The 27,893-nt window shown below is 38.9% G+C and overlaps 1 protein-coding gene across 2 annotated transcripts in view; it reads left to right on the forward strand.

The window, feature by feature from the left end:
- Window positions 1-27,893, forward strand: part of SACS (sacsin molecular chaperone) — a 118,304-nt gene that overhangs the window by 24,674 nt on the left and 65,737 nt on the right. The window contains exons 2-3 of one of the 2 annotated variants that reach the window (XM_066236852.1): window positions 6,305-6,797; window positions 26,932-27,085. In XM_066236852.1, coding sequence (XP_066092949.1) covers window positions 6,778-6,797; window positions 26,932-27,085 — 174 coding nt within the window. In that variant the 5' untranslated portion in view covers window positions 6,305-6,777. Of the gene's footprint in view, window positions 1-6,304; window positions 6,798-26,518; window positions 26,801-26,931; window positions 27,086-27,893 lie in introns of those variants that run through there. The other variant, XM_066236853.1, reaches the window with a different exon arrangement.

The following is a 27,893-nucleotide window of genomic DNA, read 5'->3' on the forward strand; positions in this document are numbered from 1 at the left end:
GTATATCATTGTAAAAGACAACATAAATGTAAGATACTATTATTTAAATACCACGTGCAGAATTTCATATTAATTAAGAAGGGTTTACCAGTAACATGTGGATCTTTGAAAGACTAAGGAATGCTTTGGGATGCTTGCAAAGTAAGCAAGCAAGACTCTCATGGAGTGTTTCACGAAGTGTAGGATGCGTGCCCTGATAATGGTCAGTGGGTGAATGGTGTTTAGGCAAGAAGTAAGTGCTACTCGGGTAGGCATCAAAAAAATAAAAATATGCAGTGAAGGGATGACTCCTCTTTCCAATCTCCCCTCTCTTTGTCTTAATAAATAAAAGGCGTCAAAAACGTCTTTATAGATAACATTAATTTTAATATTTTATTTAACCCAATATATCCAAAATGTGATCATTTTAACATGTAATCAGTATAAAACTTATAACTGAGCACTTTACATTTTTTAAAATATACAGAATCTTCAAAATCAAGTGTGGTTTTTATATTTACAGCACACTTGATTTGGATTAGCCACATATCAAATACTCGTGGGACAACTTGGAGAAACGTACTGTTTCAAACATACACGTTTAAAACCTGTTTTTAATTTTATGCTCCATACAAGACACAATTTACAGGACAAGTTTAATTTTTATCTTTTTAAATGAAAATATGCATACAAAAGAGTATATATAAATTAAAGTCTTTGCTCGCTTTTCTTTTAGTTTGTTTCTTTATTTCAAGATTCCTCTGTATATTCTGTACACAAAACCTTTGTCAATTATCTGTGCAGCAAATACGTTGTTTTGATTTATCTGGCTCGACTTAAGTGAACAAAAGTTCTTAATTTTAATGTAATTTGAATGTGACCATCTTTTCTTTTATGTTTAGTGCTTTCTACTTGTTATTTAAGGAATTCTTCCCTACTTTGAGGTTGTAAAGATATTGTATTTCTTTGTGAAAACATTAAGGTTTGATTTTCTTACTCTTCCCTTGATCATCTGGAGTTGACATTTGTGCACAATGTGAAGTACAGATAAATTTTCCTTTCTATGTATTGATAGATAACTACTTGTCCCAGTAATAATTTCTACATAGTGTAGTTCCCCCAATGAACTACACAAATGCCTCTGTTATGTGTCAAATAAAGCATGGATCTGCTCCTAAGTTTTTTTACTCTATTGATTGTTCTTGTGTGTATGCCACACTAAGTTAGTGATTATTGTTTTATTTGAAGGTTTTTTAGTAAAACAAGTTTTCCACTTACTCTTCTGAAAGAGTGGCTGTCTTAACTCATGTCCCTTAGTTCTTCAGAAAAACATTTAGAATCAGCTTGTCAACTTTTATTTTTAACTGAATTTGTTTGTTTATTTATTTGGTTGTTAGGATATTGATTAAAATTTCTCTAAATTAAAAGATCAATTTGAGGAGAGCTGACTTTTCAAATATATTGAGCCTTCTTGCCCACCATGTACATATTTCCATTTTTCATGAGTTTTTTTAAAGTTTCTAGATTTCCTAAAATTTTTATAAAACCTCTTTTGTTATAATTATTCCAAGGTAACTTATATTTTCTATTATAAATTATTATTGTTATTTAAAAACATATTTTTTATAAATAGTTTTTAATATTAATTACATGTTGGAATAATATTATAAACATACTAGGCTTAAAATATTAAAACTAATTTATCTGGTCCTCATTATTTTTTCTTTTAAAAAATTTATTAAATTATTAGACTGACATTGATTAATAAAATCACAGGTTTCAAGGGTATAATTCCATAATACATCATCTGTATATTACATTATTTTTAATAACTCTTCCTGGCTTGGTAGCTCAGTTGGTTAGAGCATTGTCACAACATGCCAAGGTTGTGGGTTCGATCCTACATCAGGGCACATACAAGAATCAACCAATGAATACATGGATAAGTAGAACAACAAATTGAAAGTCTCTCATTCACTCACTCTCTCTCTTCTTCTTTGTCTCTAAAAATTAATTTAAAAGAATTAGAAAACTCTTGCTAATATGTAAAAATACAATAGAACTTACATCTTGACAAATTTATTAATTCTATTAATTTGTCTGCATTTTTAAAAATATTGCAGCTGTGGATAGTGACAGTTTATTTCCCCTTACCCTCCCCTACTCTTTGTTTCTCTCTTCCTTTTTCTTTCTTGAACTGCCTAGCACCTCCAATAAAATGTTGAATAGAAATGGAGACAGAAAAGCACTATATCTATACCACTGTTAAGCATGAGATTTGCCTTTAGTTTGCCCTGAGAGGAAGTTTTCATTCTCTTCTAGTTTTTGCCTGCTAAAAGATTTGGTTTTATTTTTCTTTCTTTCTTTCTTTCTTTCTTTCTTTCTTTCTTTCTTTCTTTCTTTCTTTCTTTTTTTCTTTCTTTCTTCCTTCCTTCCTTTTTTTTCTTTTTTTTGTCATTAATAGACATTAAATTTTATCTCTGATAAATCCAATCAATTTGGTCATCAGGTATTATCTTTCTTTTATACATTGCTGGATTCAACTTGCTACTATGTATTAATGTTTATAAGTGAGATTAGCCAGTAATTCTCATTGTTCATACTGTCCAATCTGGTTTAGATAATCAGATTTGGAAATATTATCTACCTCATGAAGTTATTTGGAAGGCATTTCCTATTTTTATATTCTCTGGTATAATTTGTAAGATAATTAAAGTTGTCTGTTTATTGAATATTTGGTAAAAGTCACCAGTAAAACCATCTAGCTTAGTGCTTTCTCTGTGGGGAGATTTTCAATATCAGTAATTGAATATATTTATTAGCATTGGCATTTCTTCTCCTTCTTCTTCTCCTTCTCCTTCTCCTTCTCTTTCTTCTGAGGGGAGGGAAGGCAGAGACAGACTCTTGCATGCACCTGGACCAGGATCATGCAGCAAACCTACTAGGGGGCAATGCTGTTGCTCAGAAACTGAACTCTTCTTAGTGCCTTAGATGGAGGCCATGGAGCCATTCTCAGCACCTGGGGTCAACTTGCTCCAATCAAGCCATGGCTGCAGGAAGAGAAGAGAGAAAGAGAAGTGAGAAGGGGAGAGGTGGAGAAAGCAGATGAGTCCTTCTGTATGCCCTGACCAGGAATCAAACCCAGGACTTCCACATACTAGGCTGATTCTCTACCACTAAGCCAACAAGCCAGGGTCAGCATTGTCATTTCTTGAATTAGTTTTGTTACTTTACATTTTCTCAGGAATTAATCCATTTGCAAAATTTTCAAATCCATTACCTTCAATACCCTTTTAGTTTTTTTATGTACTCTATTTTTCATTTCCAACAATGATTTTATTTTGTGACTTTTTTGCTTTTATCTTGATCAGTCTTGCTACAAGATTGCCAATTTTATTAGTCTTTTTAAAGACTAACTTTTGTTTTTACTGATTTTTTCATTGTATCTTTGTTTTCTATTATCAATTCTGCTGTCATCTTTATTTTACTATTGTCTCTGGATTAATTTCTATTATCTTTTTTTATAAATTCTTGAAATGAACCCAATTTTCAGCCTTTCCTCTTTCTCTATGAAAGTATTAAAGGCTTTAAGTGTTCCCATAAATTCACTAATCCCCACTTGAAAAAAACTTTATTTTTCAACTACAATTGATATTCAATATTATATTAGTTTCAGGTGTACAGAATTCCCATTTTTTACTGAAGAAAGACTTAGTGTTTTTCACGAGCACTGGTATCTAATTAGAAATTAATAAAATTCCTTTTGTATTTATTTTAGTATTATATTTAAACTTACTGTCTATTTGTGGCACATGGTACCAGGTTTCCATTTACAGTGTGGATGCAAAATTTCCTTTTATAATACATTCATATAAATAGAGAGTCATTTTAAGGAAAAATATTAAGTAAAAACTCAAACAGGTGATACACGAATAGGCCAAAGATCCTTTGTATGTTGTATTTCAAAAATCCTGGTGGTGATCATTTGTGATTTGTTTGGGAAACTGATGTTCTGGGAAATGTGCTGTATCATTAATATATACAATCTTTCAACCACAGCAGATAATTTCTGAACAATCAGAGAGTAAGATAGGTCTTAGGGAGGTGAATATGTACAACATTCCAGTGTCCAAAAAAGAAATAATAGTTTTGGGAATCCTAAACTGTGAGTTGGATGTTAATTATAGAAGTGATGTGAAATGAAAGACTGGATTATTGGGAAGAGAGAGTTCAACAGCTGTTAGACAAGGATGTAGCACTGGGTCCATCAAGAACAGGGCATGAGGGGAAGCCCTTTGACAAGATGATTAGCCTGGCAGCTCAGGATAGGTCAGGAGAAAGACTGCATCTTGACAAAGTCATCATATCCTGCTAGAAATGATAGAAATAAATGTGTTTGTTAACAGTACATTCACAGAGACTAAGAGTTATCTAGGAAAAGCTATTCAAAGATTGTCCTTTTGTAAATAATCTATCCTTGCCCATTTGGAGGATAATAATTTGTCACAGGGTTCTATGTAGCTTTATCAAACATGTCAGGTGATATAAATCTATTAACATTTCAGATAACAGAATATATATTTTAAAAGATATTGACAAACTAGATCAGTGATGGAAGCTCATAGTGACATTAGTAAGCAAGAACACTCAGAGTTCTACCTTAGATCAGTGCATCTATTTCTCTCCAGTATTCCCACGGAGACAGAGCACCATGAACAAATGTGGATTTCCCTCGGAGTCCCATATTTTATCATCAACACTCACACAAAACCTGCATCTGTTCTACAATATGTTTAAATTTTAAGGTTATATTTTAAATGACATTTTAACGGACAAAACTTTTTTATTTATGAGACATATTTGAATTAACTCCTATTCTCAGAACTATAGATGAGTTAAAACATATATACTTGTCCAGAATAACAGAATTCAGAACATTTATTTCAATCCACTTGTTTTACAAATAAATAAATTGATCTTAATCTTGTACTGTATTACATACAACCTCTCTTAATCTAAACATATAAAGAGTCCAATTTTAAAAATCCATTATCATATAAAAAGCTCCCATCCCCTTGCTAATAAATTAATAAATTAAATTCTTTGATTTAATTTTAACTCTTAATTTTAATGTTAAATCTAGATCTCCTTTAATTCTTGACAGATGGAAATCAAATTTTATTATATATATGTATTTTATACAAAGTAACAAGAAAAATTTAGATTGGTTTGTTTCAATGAATGTCACTCACAATACCTAGCAACATTTTCATTATAATAAGCTACTGGGGAAGTATTTTTGGAGAATTTTCAGTGAATTTGGAATTATTTTCCTGGGTTTTACTGAATATCTGAGAAGCTGTAGTGTTACAAGTACAGCTTAGATTGTTATCTCTGTGGCACTTTTGTCTAAAATGAAACATTGGCGCATAACAAAATGAAATAAGAAGTCAGGAACTGACTTTTTTTTTCCCCGTTTCCAGTCTATTACTTCCTAGTTGAGTGAACTTAAAGCAGTTACTTACTGTCCAAGTTTCTTTAACATATTAGCAATTCTGCCTCTCTCATTCTGTCTTCTTCAAAGAACCCTTAAATGTCTAAGAGAGCACCTTAAAAATTATAGAGTAATTTTAATTGTGATATTTGTATGAATGGGTAGAAAATTTAATCTCATAGGTCTATCTGGTTTATCACTGTTATAAAAGTTTGTCATTTTTTTCTAGTTTATTTATTATAATGTTAGACTTTTGCAGGCACCAATGGTTATTGACACCATTACTAGACAAATGAAGATTTTCTAATAGACACATTTCTCTTCTTTTTCTCCCATCCAAGTACTAACCAGGCCTGACCCTGTTTAACTTATGAGATCAGATGAGATCAGGCAGGTTCAGAGTGGTATGACTTCTTTTTCTAACATAGATATTTCACTTTCAAACATGAGTCACATTATGTGTAAAGTCATTGGTTTGGATTTAAGGGTATTGTTATGGGGAAAAAGACACATTGCTTAAAGCACACATTTCTACTTAGAAAAAGTCAGTGAGAAGAAATGCAAAGAGAGTGAGGGCAGAAAATTAAATTATGTAGTATGTTTTTTATTTTTAGAGGCCACTTCATTTAGTTTCACATGTGCACTCGTTGGTTGTCAAGCAAGGGTTAAATGTGGTGCTATATGGCAAGGTTGTGGTACAAACAGTTTATAATTAGAAAGTCTCTGGAGCTAAGAACCACACTGTCCTCCACAAAGAATCACGGTTTTCAGTGCATTTACTTTGAGTACTTTCCCTACTCCCTCCTTTACCTTCCTTGATCTTTCTTTCAGAAGAACAGAAGTGATGCCGAGATGCAGAAATCACCACTGCAAGTAGAAGGGTGCTAGCCAACGAGAATTTTACATCTGCTGAGATAAGGCTGAGAAACACCAACCCGAGGACATCTACAACATCTTTCCCCATCATCTTCAAAAAGAGACACAGGAGATTCTCACAGGAAAACAGGGTGTTTTTTTGTTTTGTTTTGTTTTGGAGAAAAGCCAAAAGTGATTAACTTTAAAGACTTCATTGCAGCAGGAGGCAACCTCTTTCAGACTGGAGAATCATACCTTAAGGAACACAAAGACAGCACAATGTTTTTGGATATCAGATGATGAATGGACACAGAGGGGAAGAATAGGCTTCACACTGACCTCACAGAGCTGAACTGTAGTACTGGTTAAAAAAAAACACAAACGAAAAACAAACAGAAGAAAAGTATTTTCATGCTTTTCACAGACAAATATTCCAAGGAGAAGTAACAATGGAGACCAAGGATAATCGGTAAATGAGTTAACACTTTAAATTAGAGCAAGTTGCATTGAGATTTTAAGGTTTATTGGGTTTTATCAAATGAGACATCAATAGGCTAAAGCAAATGAAAGGCTTCTAGAGGTGAAAGTGAGTCAGCTATTGGTACTTTAATTCTGACTGTCACTATGTAAGTAACATTTCAAACCAAGGGATAAAATCATTCTATATTTTTCTCCAGGTGGTTTGGATGTTCTGTCTCTTGGTGTGATTGGTGCAATGGACAGTTGACTAGATAGATGTATTACACTTTCTCCTTTATCATATTTGAATATTAGTGCCTCTTACTGGATATATGATTATTTGGAAATAATTAAATAAACTACTGTGAAGTACTTAGAATTGTATTAAGTAAACTGAGAGCACTCTGCTTTTCCTTTTTAAACTATGATGATAAAAGGTCATGCTTGCTCCTTTCCTCAAATTTAGTGGCTATTTTATAAGAACAGATTCCTATTTTACAAGCTTGACAGTTTATGCACAAATGTCATATACCGTTAATTGCCTCTTAAATTTCTATGTATTCTTTGTTTTTTTGCTTCTCAAGCATATGACAAAATACTTTTTCATTGATTTTGACTGCCATGTTTAAGTAGAATGTTTATTAATTGAAATTTTGGTGTGATAGACACCAGGTAAGGTTTCACATCTTGAAATCTAATGATATCAATGGTAATACTTTTGTTTCCAAACTTGAAACATTGAAAAAACTCAACATTTGTTCTTCTCTTAACCTTTTGAAAACTATTCTTTAGATAGAGGAAGTAAGTGTAACATTTTTCAGTAGAACTTGCCTCAATAAATCAGAATTAATTTTGTGACTATTATTTAACTAGGTGAATGAACACAGGTACTGAGACTACTTGCTGTGTTTAATTTTTATTGACAGATTGGAATATTTTATTATTTTCTGTAGTTTTTAGTATTATGAGAAGTCACCTAAGATGCATTTTCTTCCTATTCTGATGTTAAATTGTTTAAACATGAGAGAAATATATTTATGTATTATCATAAATGTTCTATCACTTTCCTTTATTCTGTGAGAGGCAGGGAGGCAGAGACAGACTCTTGCATGCTCCATGACAGGGATCCACCCAGCAAGCGCCTACCAGGTGGTGCTCTGCCTGGATGGATGGGAGCTCTGTTGCTCAGCAACTGAGCTATTTCAGTGCTTGAGGCTAAGGCCATGGAGCTATCCTTAGTGCCCAGGGCCAACTTTGCTCGAACCATTCGAGCCATGGCTGGGAAGGGGAGACAGAGATAGAGATTGAAGGGGAAGGGGTGGAGAAGCAGATGGTCGCTTTTCCTGTGTGCTCCGATCAGGAATCAAACCCAGGACTTCTACATGCTGTGCCAACGCTCTACTGCTAAGCCAACCAGCCTGGGCTTCTTTTTACTTCTTAAGTGCTTCTATATAGTCATTTCCTCTTAGTTTTAAAAGTAGATATTGTTTTCAAATTAAAGTTAAACCCATTTTCATTTAACTTACCAGTAGGCTGATTTGTTAGAAATATTTTTATTTATAATTTATTTTGAAGAATAGTGATTATATAGAATCATTGATGCTTACACTAAGTATAAATTTTTAACAAAAATCAGCATTGGTTTGAGCATCTAACAGATGTTGAAAAAAACAGATTAGATTATTTTAGATTATCTTTGCAATCTCTAGGTGATAAATTCTAGTTATAGCTAGAAAAAAATCGGCCCTGGCCGGTTGGCTCAGCAGTAGAGCGTTGGCCTGGCGTGTGGGGAACCCGGGTTCGATTCCCGGCCAGGGCACATAGGAGAAGCGCCCATTTGCTTCTCTACCCCCCCCCTCCTTCCTCTCTGTCTCTCTCTTCCCCTCCCGCAGCCAAGGCTCCATTGGAGCAAAGATGGCCCGGGCGCTGCCCCAGGCGCTAGAGTGGCTCTGGTCACGGCAGAGCGACGCCCCGGAGGGGCAGAGCATCGCCCCCTGGTGGGCAGAGCGTGGCCCCTGGTGGGCGTGCCGGGTGGATCCCGGTCGGGCGCATACAGGTGTCTGTCTGACTGTCTCTCTCCGTTTCCAGCTTCAGAAAAATACAAAAGAAAAAAAAAAAGAAATATATATATATAAAAATATAATATATATATATATTTATATATATAAATCAACTGAAAACATCTTTGCAGAGATTTACATTATGTGGGTTGGGTACTTAAGAATTTCCTGAAAACTTATAGTTTAATGAAAGCTAAAAGTGATTGGATATAATAATATTTATAGATACATAAAATAGAGAGCATGGGTTGAGAGTTGAATCATCACTTTAAGATTATTTTTATGAATAAATGTTTATTAAGACATTTAAAACCTGTCTTTTAAAGATGATAACTATGTAAAACTTGACTGCCTGGTCTCCTTGATCCTGGGGCAGGGTAATAATTTTTCCCCCCAGAAGTTAGAAGAGGGGAGGCAGTCAGACAGACTCCTGCATGCACCTGACCGGGATCCACCTGGCATGCCCACCAGGGGGTGATGTTCTGCCCATCTGAGGCGTTGCTCTGTTGCAGCCGGAGCCATTCTAGCACTTGAGGTGGAGGCCATGGAGCCATTCTCAGTTCCCCAGGCCAACTTTGCTCCAATGGAGCCTTGGCTGTGGGAGGGGAAGACAGAGACAGAGAGGAAGGAGAGGGGAAAGGGTAGAGAAGCAAATGGGCACTTGTCCTGTGTAACCTGACTGAGAATCGAACCCAGGACTTCCACACGCCAAGCCAACACTCTACCACTGAGCAAACCAGCTAGGACCGCAAGGTATAATAATAATTTTTAAAGGTAAAAATGATCTAGTGTGTGCTTCTAGATCTTGGAGGTGCTGTGTTCTGAGTTCTCAGAGGCATGTGTGGAGTTGTAGAGTTTTGCTCCGAGTCACAGCATTAACATGCAGGGCTTTCCCAAGGCACTGACTTGATGTAAATATTTTTTGGGGAAAAAAAGATTATCTATCTAATAAGCAATGTAAAATATTGCCTGAATAAAAGCAGATACATGATTGAATATATTATCTGAATATTTAAGTAAGAGCTGAGGCAGTCTTACTTGTTGAAGGCCACTTTGGGATTGGTTCCCTCTCCATTCATTGCCTTCAGGAAGATCGTGGAGTATCAGGCTGTGATAGCACAGAGATCAAACTCCAGGATCCGAAGGGTGGATCACATATTGGGAAACCGCCCCCTAGGATACCAAGGAAATAGTTCTAGGTACATGTGCTAAGGGGCTTGGTATATCTGGGATGAATTCAAGCTCATGGCAATATCTAAGAGCCTCTCTTATGGGACTCATTTAATAGATGAAAAAACTAAACTTATGGGACTTGCTCAAACTCAAAGCGTTGGCTAAAGAAGAAAATTACTCTGACATTTTTAAATGGTAAGAAAGATATTATTTAGGACTATTGCAATGGGGGGAAAGGGTAGACTTGACTCTAAATAAACACAAATGGGGATCAATCACCAACAGAGAAAGAGCAGAGAAAGGGAATCAGTGGATGACAAATTAAAAAGCAGAGACATTAAGGAGACTTCTCATAATATTAGAAAATCCAAAAAATGATCAAATATTCCAACTGTCAATAAAAATCAAACACAGTAAGCAGTCAATACCTGTGTGCATTCACACATGTAAATAACAATCAGTCACAAAAATTAATTCTGATTTGTTACAAGGCAAGGCCTATTATATTTCCACTGTCAATTGAATAAAAAATTTTGGAAGGTAAAGGAAAAAACAAATACGGAGTTTCTTTTCAATGTTTCAAATTTGTTTATTGTTTCAATTGTTTAAACTAACTTGACAGGGTTCTTGCTGATGGCAGGACAGCATGAGCAGGTGTCAAAGGCGAGGGGTGAAGAATTTGATTAGATATTGAAAGTGATCAGATATTAAGGTGGAGGGATTCTTACTAACTTGACCGAGTAGGATTTTTGCTGAAACTGGATGAGGCAGGTCAAAACAGAGGGCTCACAGGAGCCTTCTGACATTTGGTCAAAGAAAGAGTCTGTCATGTTGGAGCCCAGTCAGGATGGGATCTGCAGCTCCCATCTCCTTCTGGGGTCTACCCAGTGTGTCTGACTTTACATCTAACCTGGGATTGCAGTGTGGCACTTGCACTTAGGATTCTCCAAACAGCTCCCATCTCCTTCTGGGGACTAACCAGTGTGTCTGACTTTACATCTAACCTGGGATTGCAGTGTGGCACTTGCAGTTAGGATTCTCCAAACAAACTCTGGTCCTTAAAATCATTCATTCAACTGCCTGCATTGAGCATTTTATTATGGTGAGGGGCAGGAGGAGGGAGGATGTCCTCTGAATACAACTGTGAATGAAACTGACATAGATATTGATTTGTGAAATTTACATTCTACTTCTAGGGGAAGACAAGAGATAAATAATAAACCTAGTCAACCATTAAATTATATGGTACCTTGTATGATGAAACAGAAGGAATGGCAGGCGAGGGAAATGAGGTGGGAGTCCAATGGATGATGTAGGAATGTGCGTCACTAGTTTAAACAGGATGGTAAAGACAGACCTCATGGAGAAGGTGAAATCTGAGCAAACACTTGCAAGAAGTAAGGGAATTAATCATAAGCTATTTAGGGGAAATATATTCCAGGCAAGGAAACAGGTACAAAGCCCCTAGGTGGGAGCTGCTTGGCACATTCTAAGAACAAAGAAGAAGCCGGCATGCTGGACTGAAGGGAATGAGGGCCAAGGGAGTGGACACGTGGTTGCAGAGGTGGCCAGGCACCAGACCACTGGGAAGGAAACGGGGACTATTGCAAGGTTTAAAGGAGTGACAAGATCTGACTTATGTGTTTTTCTTCAGTTAAATTTTTTAAAAACTGAAGTATAGTTGGTATACAATATTATATTAGTTTCAGTTTGTACAATATAGTGATTCCGCATTGTTATACCTTATAGATACCTTATAGTGTGATCACCCTACTAATTCTAGTAATCATCTATTGACTTACATTTTTAAAGGATCCCTCTAGTGGCGACGTAGAGGTGCAAAGGTCAAAGAAAGGAAAACCCATTATGGGCTATTTTAAGTATCCAGATGATGGTAGCTCTGGCCAGAGTGGTAGTGTGTTAGAGGGACACACATGCTGGCTCTGTGGTAGCATGTGTCAGTCTTTAAGTGAGACTGTGAGAATATCTTTACCATCTAGCTGCATTGGAATACTGAGTACATTTAAGCTGAGTATAAACAACCTGATTATTACTGCATCCCAGTTTTCCAACAGCAGCCAGTACCCTGATTATCTAATACCAACTGTATATCCAAGAATTCAATTCAGTTCTGACAGTAACTGCCCAGCGCGGGCACGGACCCCACAGGTTAAGGGTTCAGTCCTGCAGGACTGCCCCACTTCAGGCACCAGCCACAAATGGGTTTCCCGGGGGACCCAACTACAAAAGTGGGATTCTCAAGACCCCTCCCTCAGGTTCAGTAATTCACTAAACAATTCATAACTCAAAAACCTCTTTACGTATTATTGCTGTATTACTATAAAGATTCAACTCTGGAACAGACAACAGGAGGAAGACTTGGTGACAGGGGCTGTGCAGAACTTCCCTCTTCACTCCAGGTTTACCCCCCTACCAGTACCTGATAAGTTCACCAACCCAACCGGGAAGTTCCCTTTCCCTCATTTCAGAGTTTTTCCTCGAAGTTTTATTATGTAAATGTGATTGATTAAATTAATAAAACCGTTGATGATTGAACTCAGTCTCTGGCCCCTTTCCTCTCCTTGAAGTTCAGGAAATAGGGCTGAAAGACACATTCCTTTGGTGACCAACCCCATCTTGATGTTATCTAGGAGCTCTGCCATCAGTTATCTCATTAGCATAAAAAGATACTCCCACTGCTCAAGAAATTCCAAGAGTTTTAAGAACTCTGTGCTAGGAACTGAAGACAAAGACTAAATGGATATTTTTTACTATATCACAGTGGGAGTAACAAAAAAATCAGAGAAAAGAGAAAAGTCCAGTTCAGGAGAACAGACAGATAATCTGCATCCAGTGCATGAAAACTAAGCCCTGACAAAGAAGTGGCAATAGAGAGGGCCAAGAAAATCAGGCAGCTGTGTCCTTCTGATGAGGGACAGGATCAAATTTAGGCTTGGAGCCATGAAGCTCCCAGTGGTTACTCAGAAATAGAGCCGGGGTGACAAGGATCCAAAGAAAGAACAAGTGGATTAGAAATTGTTCCACACCTCCTAGGTCTTAGTAGTTCACAAGGTCAGTTAGTATTTGCACCCATATCTCTATAGCTCCAAATCTTCGCTGCTTGAGAAGACTCTAACCTTCATGCTCCTCTCTTCTCCTTACATTCTTTCCTGGCTATTTCCTGGCAGCCTAGGGCAGTGACATCTCATATGGGCTCAGAAATGAATTTGCTCATATTAATTCCACTTTGGCCTCTCAATCAATGTGACTTGCCACAGCTTTTGTAGCTGGTGCTTCTGTCAGGATGCTATCCCCTACATCCAGCAAACCCTTTGAGCCCAAAGCAACTCTGCAACCTGTGGATGGGTGGTGAGGGGAGAAGAATGACTTCTCCTCAAGCCCATGCTGACATTGTTTTGTAGGATGGAAGCAGTATTGCATAGACTTAGTTCTATCCAGTATTTCATGAACACTGTGGCTTCATCTTTTGTCCTCATAAGCTCAAAACCAGTCTCTCATGTGCGGACAGAGAGGGGAGGGTGGGTCCTGATCTGTCCTTCCATGTCTTCTCTCCCTCTCTCCTTTTCTTTAGAAACCTACCTCTGCATCCAAACAAAAGAAAAACTCTCAATGAATATCCTCCCAACTCCTTTAAGAGAAAACAAATTATGTAACAGAAAGAGTATAAACTTTTGTTTCATACATACTTGGCTTGAATCTGTTTTTTTGCTCTTTACCAGTCATGTGGTCTTGCATAAGTTACTTTTTTCTTATAATTTTGAGTAAATTATGCCTATAATTGTGTAAGATTAAAGATCATGAATGCAAAACACTTAGCATAGTACTGACACAGAGTATTCCCCTAAAGGAAATCATTGTTCTTACTCCACCGTTCTCTCAGCCTAATGAGCAGTTGCAAACCAGTCTGTCTATCCTTGTTTGTTGGCTATAGAGATTTTTCTCCCTGCTAATATTAACACTTCAATTTGTCCAGTATGCTATTATCTGTTTTGGGAATGGGGTTATCGAGTGCTTTGGCCACCACATAGGAAATACAAGGTGCAGAGGAGGGTCAGTGAGAATCCTGGTGAATACCATACAATATCTTTACAAAAAGAATCATTAAGGCCTGACCTGTGGTGGCACAGTGGATAAAGCGTCGACCTGGAAATGCTGAGGTTGCCGGTTCAAAACCCTGGGCTTGCCTGGTCAAGGCACATATGGGAATTGATGCTTCCTGCTCCTCCCCCCCTTCTCTCTCTCCTCTCTGTCTCTCCCCCTCTCTCTCCTTTCTAAAATGAATAAATAAAAATAAAAAATAATAAAAAAATTTTAAAAAAATCATTAAAAGCTGACAGGATGACTCCTCACAACTGCTGGTCCTCCACAAGTGGTCAGGAAAAGACTAGCTCAGTTTTCTCATAGCCTCCTCCCACAGGTTTCTGGGAAATGGAAAACTCAGCCCACATGTGTGATGCTCAGATCTTCCATAGAGTATTAGCAGCCTCGTGTCTGGTCTGTAACAGGTAACTCCCCATCAGTGCTGTCAGTTTCATGGGGGGCAAAGAATGCATCTTCATTGTGAAAGGTAAGGGATTCCGTGAGGGAAGGAGAGAAAAACATATTGATAAATGCTTTGCAGTATTTTCCTGCCAATCAGGCATGCTGCTGCTTTTTACAATAGTGAGTTTGATTTACTCTCTCCTTCATGGATACGTGATCATGCCTCATTGAGTAGCCTATCATCTGGGGTCCCCAAATTCAACTTAAGATAACTGAAGTGTTTATGCAAAGGGTGAAAAGGGACCACAAGAAATCACTAAGGAACCTGGAGCTAGAAACAATGGCTTTGTTACTTCTCAATACTAGTGATAGAAGAAATTATCTGAAACTTGGTGGACAAAGACTATTACTGTGGAGCAAGACTGCTTGAGAAGGACAGTGGGGAACAGGCAGGCCCTGGTGAGAGGGGTGTTGGGGGAAGGAATTCGCTAACCGTACTCTCATCCCTTCCTCCTACCTTCTCCTGGGGCTCGACATTGACTGGTGGCTCAGGAGTGTTATTAGATTCTTCTCACTTCTGATGTGTTTTATATCTATCTCCTAAAATATGAATGACTGTTTCCAAAACCCCATTCATGCATGTTTCTATTACATGATCTGAGTCTGAAGTTCCAGCTTTTCCTCATCTCTTCAGAGTAAGAGATCTTGTAATCAACCTGCCTACTTATCTTAGTTCTTATTCACTCCATTGGCATTTACTGGGTTGTGCCAGGCATTGGGGGTGTGGGAAAGGGATGCCAAGATTTATTTCTTGTTCTTAAGATGTTTCCAGTGTCCAAAAGGGGACACAGCCATATAAATACATGGTTTGTGTAATATGGAAAGAACTAGGATTGATGGATATGCAGAGTATTATGAAAGAATAAGAAAGGGGACATAAACTTTATTTGTCATGGACCCATTTCTATTTTTTTCTATATATTTATTTTATTCTTTACTTTAATTTTGAAATTAAACTTAATTGGGTAACATTGATCAATAAGAGTAACATAGGTTTCAAGTGAACATCTCTATACCATTTGAACGGTTGACTGAGTTGTGTGCTCATCACCTAAAGTCAGATCCTTTTCTGTCACCATATATTGTCTCTCTTTACTTCCCTCTCCCCCACCTTCTCCCTTAGGTAACCATTTCACTTGTATCTATGTCCATGAGTCTCAGTTTTATATCCCACCTATGTATGATATACATTTGTCCCTCTTTACTTCCACTCCCCACCCTCCTCTCTCTGGTAACCACATCACCTTTACTTACGTCCTTGAGTCTCAGTTTGATATCTCACATATGGGTGGAATCATATAGTTCTTATATTTTTCTGATTTACTTATTTCACTCAGTATAATGTTCTCAGGGTCCATCCATGTTGTTGTAAGTGGCAATATATCATCATTTCTTATGGCTGAGTAGTATTCCATTGTGTATATATGCCACATCTTCTTTATCCAATCCTCTATCAAGGGACGCTCTGGTTGTTTCCATGTCTTGGCCACCATGAATAATGCTGCAATGAATATGGGAGTGCATGTGTCTTTGTGTACCAGTGTTTTCGAGCTTTTTGGTTAGATAACCAGTAAAGGGATTGCTGGGTCACATTGTGGTTCTATTCTTAATTTTTTGAGGAACCCCCATGCTGTCTTCCATAATGGCTGTACCAGTTTGCATTCCCACAGTGATGGGTAGAAAAGGAGGTTTTTACAATTGAAGTGACATTTGAGCTGGGCCAACAGAAATGGGTAAAGGGTTTAACAGGTAGGAGGAGACAGACACTGCAGAAGGAAACAGAATATGAAAAATAAAGTATTGATACAAAGACATGAACATGTCTGCAGAGCTGGATGGGAGTGGGGGGATGTCTAGAAAGCTGGGGCAGGGACGGGGCTAGAAAGGCAAGCATAACTTTGGAGCATTAGGACCTTATCATGTAGATAATTTAAAATTCTGAATATTGTTATGACAGAGAGAAGATGAACTGGAGGAGAAGGAGTAGGGCCAGTGAGAATAGTTGGGATGCTGACCTACTGGTCTGAGTAAGAGAGGGTAAGGACCTGAATCAGAATGAACAAGGGGAGGAAATGAGATCGATTCAAAAGATCTATAGCATAGTTGAGTACTTAAACATGGTAGCTGATTGGATGTGTAAGAAGAGGGTTTACTGAGAAAAATCAACTTTTCTTTCTTGAAATATTTGCTTTGTATCTGTAATCTAGCCTATTTAACCAAAAATATTTAGAAAACAGGAAAGTAACCAAAGTCTTCAAGACAAATACACATATACGTTTAATTACCAATAAAAATAAAAGTGTTTCCTGAGCTATGGTCATTTGCCCTAGTTTACCAATTGATGAGTTTTAAATGTAGATTGCTTACGCATTATATTTATAAATATTATAAAAATAACAAACATTCAAGTGATTAGATTTAGATTTGAGTGAATTCTGAAAAAACATATTTGAATATTATATGCTTTCTTTAAGAATTTTAACCTTGGAACTTTAGAAATATTCATATTTATAAGCAGTGAGTAAAGCTTTTTCATTTTATAACTAATTTGTCCAATGAAATCCCGTCAAGAGAACATTTAAAATGGTTCAGGGAATTAGTTGGAGGATTTTAAAAGATGAAATCTGAATTGAATTGTAGCACTCATGTAAAATCTAGTTTTTTTATAGATTTATTTTCAATTTTCCATGAAAAACTTTATTTCTAACTAGCGTTCATTTTCTTTATGTCCTTTTCTGTAGAGGTTGCCTGCCAACTACTAGAATGGTTCTCCAAGACAGCAAAGGCATGCAACCACTCATAAATCCTCCCATGTGAAGAAGACTATAGCATGTTCCTCTTTTAATATAAAGTAAAAAAAGGAGATGTTTTTCATAAATTCACAAATTATGGGAGTATGGTTTCTATAATTCATATTTCCAAGTTATTGAGGCATTGGTTTTCACAGACATAAAATAATAATCACTCTTTAGATTGTTCATTGACAGTATCATTCCAAGTCTTGATATTTAGAAATGGAATACATAAAGTATGTTTCTTTACTTTTAAAAATCTTTAGTGAATATGAGCAAAAATATTAAAAATAAAATATAACAAAAATAAATAAGGTTCCACTGGTTTTCATAAATAAGTTTATATTTCACACATACTACTGACCAGAGTATGTTAATCAAATTATTAGTCTAGAGATTCTATCTGAGACATCATTTTGAAACTAAAGGAGAGAATATTTTTAAACAAGTAACTTGGTTGGCTGTAATTAACTGAATAGAAGTAGTTAATTGTAAAATCTTTTTTGTTGAACATCTGCGTCTCTATTCTGTAATTCATACTTGTATATTTATTGCACACATTTAGAAGGATTTTCCAGTGTGAGAGGAGGGGAGCTTGTATGCTGCCTGCATCCAGCCAGGCTACAAAAGTGACACATGCTTGAAAATACAAGATTGTGATTAGCTGTTAGGAGAGAACTTAGGACATTCTTGTCCCTAAAGAATGGTGACCATGTATGATTTTTAGGATCTCAGGAAAAGTGTTTTCCCTTCTCTTAAATTCCAGAGAACAGCACAGAATAAGTGAAATTTAATGGAGACCTGGGCACTGATCTTGACACTTGCATTTAAAAGAAAATCTCAGACAAATTACATCTCTCTCTGGGTCCTGAATTCTGACTTATACTTGTGGCTGATGATGTCTCCTTTGCAGATTTACCTGGGAACTAAAAATAATAGTGGATATGAAGGAGTCTACATGCAGTTGGTGAAGGTCTAAAAGATGAAAAGAAAAATAAGTTCTATGTGTAAACACATGAAAGACACATGGAAATGCACAAGGAAAGAATAAAAGGGCTACTTTCCAAGGACGTGGAGGAACTGAAGTGTGGCCCAGAGGGGAGGTAGAATCAGTAACAACAGGGTACATTTTGTGGGGAGCTGAAGCTTGCAGTGTGCTTGGGAATAAAGATAATGAGGGAGGGAAAGAAAACCCAGGTTTCATCCCAGAAATAAAAGCCACCAGGAAGGCAGTCTTTTCCCTGACTGGGACACAAAGCCATGATGTAGTCGAGGAAAGCTCTGTCAATGGAAGACAATATTTTGGCATTTGTAATAACTAATAACTCTGGTAGGATTCCTTTCTTGTAGCACTTTCCTTTTTGTGTTGAAATTATGTTTATTATGTTTGTATATCAGTCCATTCTTCGAGCTCCTTATGAGCAGTGGGGTTGTTATTATTACCATTAGATGTAATTTCTGAGCACCCCAGCAGAGTGCCAGCACATAGAATATGAACAGTTCTTATGCACTGAGCTCAACAGAGCTGGGGGAATGGTGAAGGAAAGAGTGAGGCACATTAGGAAAAGGAGGCGAAGTTGAGATAAAGGGGTTTAAGAGTACCCAAGACACCCTTTGCTTGATTTTCATTTTTTCTGGCATTGATCTTGACTGTTCAGATATGTAAGCAAGAGAGAAGGGTGAAGAAAGAGGTTGAGGGTAACTTAGAAAGGAGTTTGGAGGTGGCCATCTTGTACTTCTTGTGATGCTTCCCCTAGATAGGAGCTGTGTTCCTTTATCATTCCAGTGTCCTCCATATAGCTAGTTCTACACATTCTTGTCATATGAATAAATGAGCACCCCCCAGGTCAGTGACAGCCCTTTTTACCTGACAATAACCCTAAGAGGAAGTTATCAGTCCAGTTGAGTACGTAAGAAAGTGACCCTGGAACAGCGACAATCCACCCAGTTTGTCAGGTGTGACAGCTGGGGGATCATATTCCCAAGTCACTACCACACAAGGGGCAGAGGCTGGAAATGGGCAGAGTGAAGAACAACTCAGGAAAGTGAAGGACAAAACAGGAAACCTAACTGACTAGAGTAATAGCAAGTCAGAGAAAACAGAAATAAGGGAGTGCATTATGGTATTGGTTGCTCATACTCTTTCCTCTTTTATGTTCAATATAACCAATTCTATGAAAAAATGTTTCACAGGTTTTGGTTTTTGTTATAGGTTTTCTACTATTATGTCTAGGAATAAGATTCCATTCTAATTATAGTATTGGGATGCAATAGCCTGACCAGGCTGTGGCACAGTGGATAGAGCATTTGGACTGGGATGCAGAGGACTCAGGTTTGAAAACCCAAGGTAGCCTGCTTGAGCATGGGGTTTCTGGCTTGAGTGTAGGATCATAGACATGACCCTATGGTCACTGGCTTGAGCCGAAGGTCGCTGGCTTAAGCAAGGGGTCACTTGCTGTGCTGCAGCTCCCCAGTCAAGGCACATATGAGAAAGCAATCAATGAACAACTAAGGTGCAGAAACGAAGAACTGATGCTTCTCATCTCTCTCCCTTCTTATCTGTCCCTCTCTCTGTCTCTGTCACACACATAAAAGAATACAATAAATATATTTTAATGTACATATTTAATTGAGCCAGCCCATTCTGTCTCCATATTTTCTATAAAATGTTCCAAGAGACAATGTTTAATTAAAGGTAATTATAAATGAAAAAGGAATTTTAAAATCATGTGTGGTTTTATTATTCTTTGAAATGGCTGATGGCTCAAGATATGTCACCTTTATAATATCTGAGTGCCTGAGTCATTTCTTTTTTCTTTCTAATGCAAAGTCTCTTTGTATTACTCAATTGATATGTGACAGCATGACTACACAAGGCTCTTACTCGTTAATTTTGCTTTGGCAAGATTTTCTTGAATAATCTGGGATTTTTGGCAACCAAACAGCTAGCTCTCATTAAAATTAACAATAGATTCAGAAGCATCATGTAAATTCTGTACAATTCTTTTTTTCTCAACTTTTACAGCAGTTTAGGGAGTTCATAATGCCCTCCTTGGTAAAAAAGGCAGAATGTTATTTCAGAAAAATGACATCATTGCCCAAAGCATGTTTAATGTAACTAAAAATAAAACTTAAGCAATTGTGTTCACATAGCCCAAAGGAAGGAAAGTTGTGTCATTTGTCTGACAGATTGCTAACTGAATGTGGCCTGTGGATAAATTCTGCCTGGGCCCCAAGCAGTTCTGGTTGAAAAGCTAGTCTTCCTTTAAAGGGATTATTTTGTAGAATAATACTCTTCCCTTAGTGAGTAGGAGGGAGGAGATACAGACAGGATGGATAGACATCTAGAAGGCAACACTGGGGCTCCCAGCTTCGGTGCCTCGGGAGGCATCAGGTTGCCCAGAAGAAGCTTAAATCTGAAGAAGAAGGGACATGGTGGAGGGAGGAAGATCCAGTCTTCCCTTGGTATTTGGTTACAGGACTCCCTCTGATATCTAAATCTGCTTATGTTCAAGTCTGTTAGCCTTCAGCATCCGCAGATTCAACCAACCTCAGATCAAAATTCAGATGCTGCACCTGAGGTTATGAAGGACTGTGCATGTAAAGGTCATGTGAGAGGGCTGGGGCATTCCTGCGATGAGGCTGGAGCACAGCGTGGAAGGGTGGGCTGGAGGTAGAAAGAGTTAATTTGGGGTGGGGAATAGTGAGAGATGAAAGCAAAAGTAGAGCTTGAATGATCTGATAGGCAGTTTGCATTTTATTGTTTATGTCAATATTTGGGAGCAAGGGTATCAGTTTCCTGAGGGTTTCAGCTACGAGTTCTCTCTCAGATTTTAAGAATCTTCACTGAAGAAATAAAACGTGACAGTCATTTCGTTCTCCCTCTCTGCTGGTGGTCATGGGGAGGAGGCCAATGGGTCAGGACCTGTTTGCCTAATCACCTGGGGGTTAGGGGAATTGGCAGACTGAATGATACCAGACACAGGCTCCCTGGAGCAAGATCGAGAACCTCTGCCCAGAGGGCTAAAGCTAGGAGACAGCCAGTGTGTGGTGGGGCCCAGTCAGAGCCACACCACAGCCCTGAATGCAGAGGACAAGGGAATGAAGGCTAGAGCAAGGGGAGAGGGGTGTGGAGGCACAAATGCCCAGGGCATCAGCTTGGTAGGTAGCCCGGGAAGCAGGCAGAGCAAGCATTCATATATTTAACAACTCTTACTGAGCACTTAACGTGAATTGAATCAAAAACAGCTCTGCTCTTGGAGTAAAAAAACTGCAATAAGACTGAGGAACTCCCAGTAGGATAGAACTCATGTAAAGGCATAGATCCTAGGGGAATCTGCAGGGACATGGTCATGAAGTCTCCTTTATGCCATATATGGAGTTACCTGAAGGGCGTGGGGAGCCTTCCAGATTTAAATCAGGTTAGGAGATTACAATTACATTCTACAAAGATTCCTCAGGCAGCAGGACTGAGGATGTGAGGATGACTGGGCAGGAGATGACTTGAGATAGGAATAAAACCAAGAAAATAAGTAAATTCCGGGACTGAGACCTCCTTAGGCAGACTAACAAGGGAAGAGAAGTTTGGTAGAGATTTCTTTGGAGAGAGATGCTGCCAAGTGGACAGGATTAGAGGGGTTCATTTCCTTCCTATCAAGCCTGGTGAACCATACAGAGAACCTGAAACATATGCTAACAGAATACTGTATACAGCACTCCAAAGCATCATGATGGACATGGCTGTGACATCAACCTGCACTGCTCCAGCTTGTTTCCTCTCCCTTGGCTATGATTTTAACTCATTCTTTAGGACTTCACTAAATGGCAGGTCCACAATATCCTTATCCGTTTATTTTCAAGATAAACAGCCTTGTGCTACCAGTTAAACAAAGAAATAACAATTTGTTAGACTTTTGTCTTCATATCACTGGTAAACATTCTGTAGAAAGGACTAATTATTGTTTCTCTATGATCAACAAATACAAGTCATTAGAATCATTCTATTTCATGAAATCCTGAAATATTGTTTCAGGGGAAGTTAACACTCAGCCTTGACCTGTGCTTGTGAACTGCAGTTGACACAGTATGTGGTGCTGAGAAAGGACCAGAATAAAGGGAGCCCAATTAAAATTTAAGAATATTTACATTGGGTTGGACTGGTATTTTGATTATTATCCTAGATAGAATTTTCAATTACTAAAATGAGTCCATTTTAGGGATTGGAAAGGAATGGAAGATTGTTATCTCCTAAAAATGATGGAAAAACTAGGGCCCATGCCTGGATATGTCATCCAGAAAAATGTAAAGAAAGAAACACCAGGACAAGTTAAAACAGGGGTCACGAGAAAAATGACATTGTTTTCTGTTTCCATCATGCTGAGTCCAGCTTGCCCAATAAAACAATTTTATTTGCCCATCTTTACAACTGAAATAGGCTCAAAGGGTGGTCAGATGACTCCCCATTTCTTAATGAGTTTGAGCTCACTCTAAAAGAGGGATTGCAGTTGAAATGGCTTCTTGCTGTTACACATTTGATAATATGCTCCTAAAGAATGAACTAAGGCTCAGCTAAACATTTTTTAAATTTTTGCAAATTTTCTTCTCATTCTAAGTAGTGACAAAAGTTCATGAACAAAGATATTCACTGAAATTTGTGAACTTCTGAAAAATTAAAATACCCACTTAAGCATCAGTAGGATTAAGCGGCCTATGATATTTCTTCTCAATGGAATCAATCAGGCACTAGAGACATAAGATTTTGGCAGTGATAAAAATGTTGAAAATACTATGTGCCCATAGTATAATTGTATCACATTAAAAACCTTTAAATTCATGGCAATATGCCTGACCAGGCAGTGGCACAGTGGATAGAACATTGGACTGGGATGCAGAGGACCCAGGTTTGAGACCCTGAGGTCGCCAGCTTGAACGTGGGCTCATCTGGTTTGAGTAAAGCTCACCAGCTTGGACCCAAGGTCTCTGGCTAGAGCAAGGGGTTACTCGGTCTGCTGTAGCCCCACGGTCAAGGCACCCATGAGAAAGCAATCAATGAACAACTAAAGTGCCACAACAAGAAACTGATGATTGATGCTTCTCATCTCTCTCTGTTCCTGTCTGTCTGTCCCTATCTATTCCTCTCTCTGACTCTCTCTCTCTGTCCCTATAAAAAAAAATCATGGCAATGTATAAAAGTATGTTAAAATTATGAGTAATGTTTGAGCTTCTTTCTTTTCTGTATTATTTATTCATTTCTTTTTTTCTCCCTCTCCCTCTCTTCCTCCCTCCTTCCTTCCCTTCCTTCCTTCCTATCTTCTGAGTACTTATCCTGTTAGGGTCTCTTCTCAACCCTGGGAAGCCATAGTAAACAAAACATACACCAATTCCAAATATGATTTTATAGTGGTTTGGGGAATGGATTGGACAGAGGATAAGTAGAGGATGGAGAATAAGTTGGAGGTGATGGCACCAAATCCAGGTCAAAGGTGATGGAAGTACAAACTACACTAGTTGCTCTGCCCTGTTTCTTCTTACATAAGCTCTTTCTGGGTAATTTCATCTTCCTGTGTTTCATTCAGGCCTCTGCTCAAATGTCACTTCTTAGAAAGAAATTCTTTTACTCCCTTACCTTGCTTTGCTCCAATCCCCCCCCCCCCAACACACACACTTTTAAATAGTACTTATCCCTACCTGGCTGACACTATAGGATGGACTGATATATTATTGGTCTATATGTTATTTGTTTATAGTTGCCTTTCTTTCATAGAATATGAGCATGAGATAGGAACTTGGCTTTGTTTGTCATATCCCTATCCTTTAGAAATGTGTCCATCTGGGACATAGGAAAGGTTTAATAAATACCGTATTTCCCCACGTATAAGACGCTCCCATGTATAAGACACACCTTAAGTTTGGGGCCCAACATTTGAAAAGAAATGTATTACATAAAATTATTGAACTTATTTTATTCATCATAAAATTCATACAACTCCTCATCACTGTAAAAACTCCCATCTATTAGCTTGTCCTCATCTGTGTCTAATGACAAATCACTGTCTTCAACAATGAGCACAAAAACAAGCGCAAAAAAGCGGGAAATGTGAGTAAATAAAACTACAACCACTTTATAAGACGCCCCAGTTTTCAGACTGCAAATTTTTTAGGAAAGGAGCATCTTATACATGGGGAAATATGGTATTATCTAAATGCTTAAAGAAACAAGTGCTGAATATATATCTTTAGCTTTGACATCTCTCCTGAGCTTCAGATGTGTAATTGTAGCTCCCATGCTAACTAATCCTTTAAAGTAAATCCTAAGTATACCTTTAACTCCAGGTGTTCAAAGCTTCTTCTTCTTTTTTTTTTTTTTTTTGGGGGGGGGGGGGTTTTTGTATTTTTCTGAAGTTGGAAACGCAAAGCTTCTCATGATCAACTTCCTTGCCCAACCAAATCTGCTTCTTGTGAAACCCTCTCCAAGGTGATTTCTTTGTCTCTCAAGTCATGTTCCTTTGTCACCATATACTAGGAAAATGCATAAAGTAGCAGGTAGATCTAGGGGTTGTCAAAGGAGTTAGGTATAAAAGATTTATTCTGGGGTATATGTGATAGCAAGGAGTGACAGCTCACATTCCTTCCAATTGTTGGTATTCAGTGCATTTGCTTGTGCAACCTTGTCTGAAAGAAGAAGTAACCATTCAATAAGGGGTTTCTGGCTTGATATTTATATTGAAATAGTATATGCTCTTTTAGTTGATTAAATGTGCTTACCTGGCCCTGGCCGTGCAGGAGTCCTGGGTTCGATTCCCGGCCAGGACACACAGGAGAAGCTCCCATCTGCTTCTCCACCCCTCCCCCTCTCCTTCTTCTCTGTCTCTCTTTTCCCCTCCCGCAGCCGAGGCTCCATTGGAGCAAAGATGGCCCGGGCACTGAGGATGGCTCTGTGGCCTTTACCTCAGGCGCTAGGATGGCTCTAGATGCAACAGAGCGACGCCCCAGCTGGGCAGAGCATATCCCGGTGGGGCGCATGCAGGAGTCTGTCTGACTGCCTCCCCGTTTCCAGCTTCGGAAAAATGCAAATAAATAAATAAATAAATATGCTTACCTGTTCTAAGTAGGGAAAAACCTGCATGACTTAAAGCACTCCCTTTTTAAAATAAGTTTAGATGAAGGGATGGAACAACTGTAAGGGCATTCTGTATATTACAGATAATGAGTTCTGAGTAATATTTTTTTTGTGGATGGAGAAGAGGTAATTGAAAAACAGTAATTAATACAATTTTAGGGGTTAATAGTAAAATTTAATTCTCTTCAGTGTATTCAAAAAAGAAACACACGTTTCCTTGTTCACAACATAGCCTTTGAATTGTCTTAATAGATGTTGACTTTTTTGTTTTGTTTTGTTTTTGCATTGTGATTCATTCAAACCTATGAAAAATAAGCCAGTGGAAAGGACATTCTCAGAAGCTTCATCAAACCAGATACATTTTCAAATTACATGGCAACATTAGTTACTCTGGGGCTATCACATGAACTCTAAGACTCAAGTTTCTGATTTCAAGGAGCTTGTAGGTGTGAATGAAAAACTTAGGGTACTAACACTGTAAGACAATATTGCTAAACTAAATCACATGTGTATATTTTACCATGTCATAGGATATGTTTATGTGTATTCTCATCTATTACTTTTCTACTGGCACTCCTTCCTCCAGGAAACTGCATCACTTATTTTACTTTTATGCCTTGAAAAGTAACAGGAAATGAAACCACAGAAAGAGACTTGCGTTCTGCAATCATCACGTTCCCCTCCAGCATCTAAGAGGGCACCATAAATCTTACTTGGAGATGCTTGCAGACATTAAAAATCATTCAAGTTGAAGGAGACGTAGGCTCTAGAAATGTAGACATTCTGCATTTCCTATCACTGTTGTACTCCATCGGAGAAAATACACGTCCTCTAAACTCATCCGCAATCAACGTGCTTGAGGTTGTCCAGGCGCGGGCGCCGCTGCAGAAGTGGGCGGGGCCCGGCAGGCCCGGCGGAATCTGAGATCCCCGGGCCGGGTCTGGCTGGGGGTGGGGCCTGGAGGGTGGGGTCTGGCTGGGGGTGGGCCGCTAACGGTCTTTGCAGGCGGGCGCGCTCCCGCGGGCGGCGCCTCCAAGGCTTTCGTCGGCCGGGAGCGCGCCGCCGCCGCATCCGTACTCTCCTCCCCCGCGGCACAGCTTCCTCTCGCGTTTCTACCTCGGCGCCGGCGGGTGCTCAGGAGCTGCGGCTGAGCGCAGCCGGGGCGACGCGGTCTGCGCCATGGGGAGCCTGCCCTCCGGGCCCGTGTCGGGCCTCCCGGTGCGGCTGGGCCGGCCGTGATCGGGAGCCCGCGCGCGCACTTGGGCGGACACCGGCCCGCGGCGAGGACGCAGGCGATGGGGGACAGGTAACACCGTCCGGGCCGGCCCGGGCCGGGGCCGTGAGCGTGCCCGCCACCGCGACCCGGGCAGGGAGGGTGCGCTGGGGGGCGCGGGCCCCGCGAGGCCCCCACTGAGTGTCTGTCTGCCTCTCGCACAGGTGGCTCCGGGTGACCGTCCTCCCCGGCTGCAGCGTCGGCTGCAGGACAGTGGCTGTTCTGGAGTCCCGGACCGTGCGCGACATCAAGGAGTGCATCTGGGCCGAGACAGGCTTCCCGGTGTCGGAGCAGCGGCTGTGGCTTGGCGACAGGGAGGTATGGCCCCGGTCCCTGTCCTGGGTAGGAGGACGGGCCTGCCATCTGTGTATGGTGGCAGCGCATCAATTTACTGGTCGGTAGGCTTGCTGGTGGTGAAACCGAGTGGATGTATTCTTGTGTCGTGGAAGGCAGATGCTCGCTAAATAGTCACCCTGGAAATAATGCTTTGTATATAACGTGAACAGAATGACACGGATACAGCCTATCATTGTAATTTTTATTGATTTACCATTTCAACTTTGCACGCCCCCCCCCCCCCATTTTGTCCGAATCTTCACTTCCTGAAATGACGATACTTTTTTGATGGGTATTATAACCAGAAGGTCTTTTTTGTTTGTTTGTGTGTTTGTTTCCTTGTTTGGAGACATCATAGTTGAAGTGACTTAATCATTACTCATATTTTTCTACTTGTTATACATTCAACCCTGGTAAGTAGCTTAATCGTCTTGTCGTTGAAACTCCCCTCAGTTCTGAATCACAGAAATTCAGACTGAAAGAATCTTTAGACATACTATAATGTAGAAGCTACAAGTTTGACAAGCAAATTTATATAAAACTTCTAAGGTGTAAATGAAGAATTTCGTGGATCCAAACTTTAGAAAATAAGAGTATTTCATATTGTCATGTATTGGTGAAAATATTTAAGGGAGGTCACATCGAGACATATTACTGAAAACTTATTCTTTTAACCTGGTAAATATCTTCACTTTTTATGTGATAAAAGAACATCATTTCCAAGATTTAAAAGAGGCAAAAAAAAAAAAAAAAAGAGTTGAACAGATACACAAGGAATACTTGAGCCATA

Source organism: Saccopteryx bilineata, chromosome 6, assembly GCF_036850765.1.
Source record: "Saccopteryx bilineata isolate mSacBil1 chromosome 6, mSacBil1_pri_phased_curated, whole genome shotgun sequence".
NCBI lineage: Eukaryota > Metazoa > Chordata > Mammalia > Chiroptera > Emballonuridae > Saccopteryx > Saccopteryx bilineata.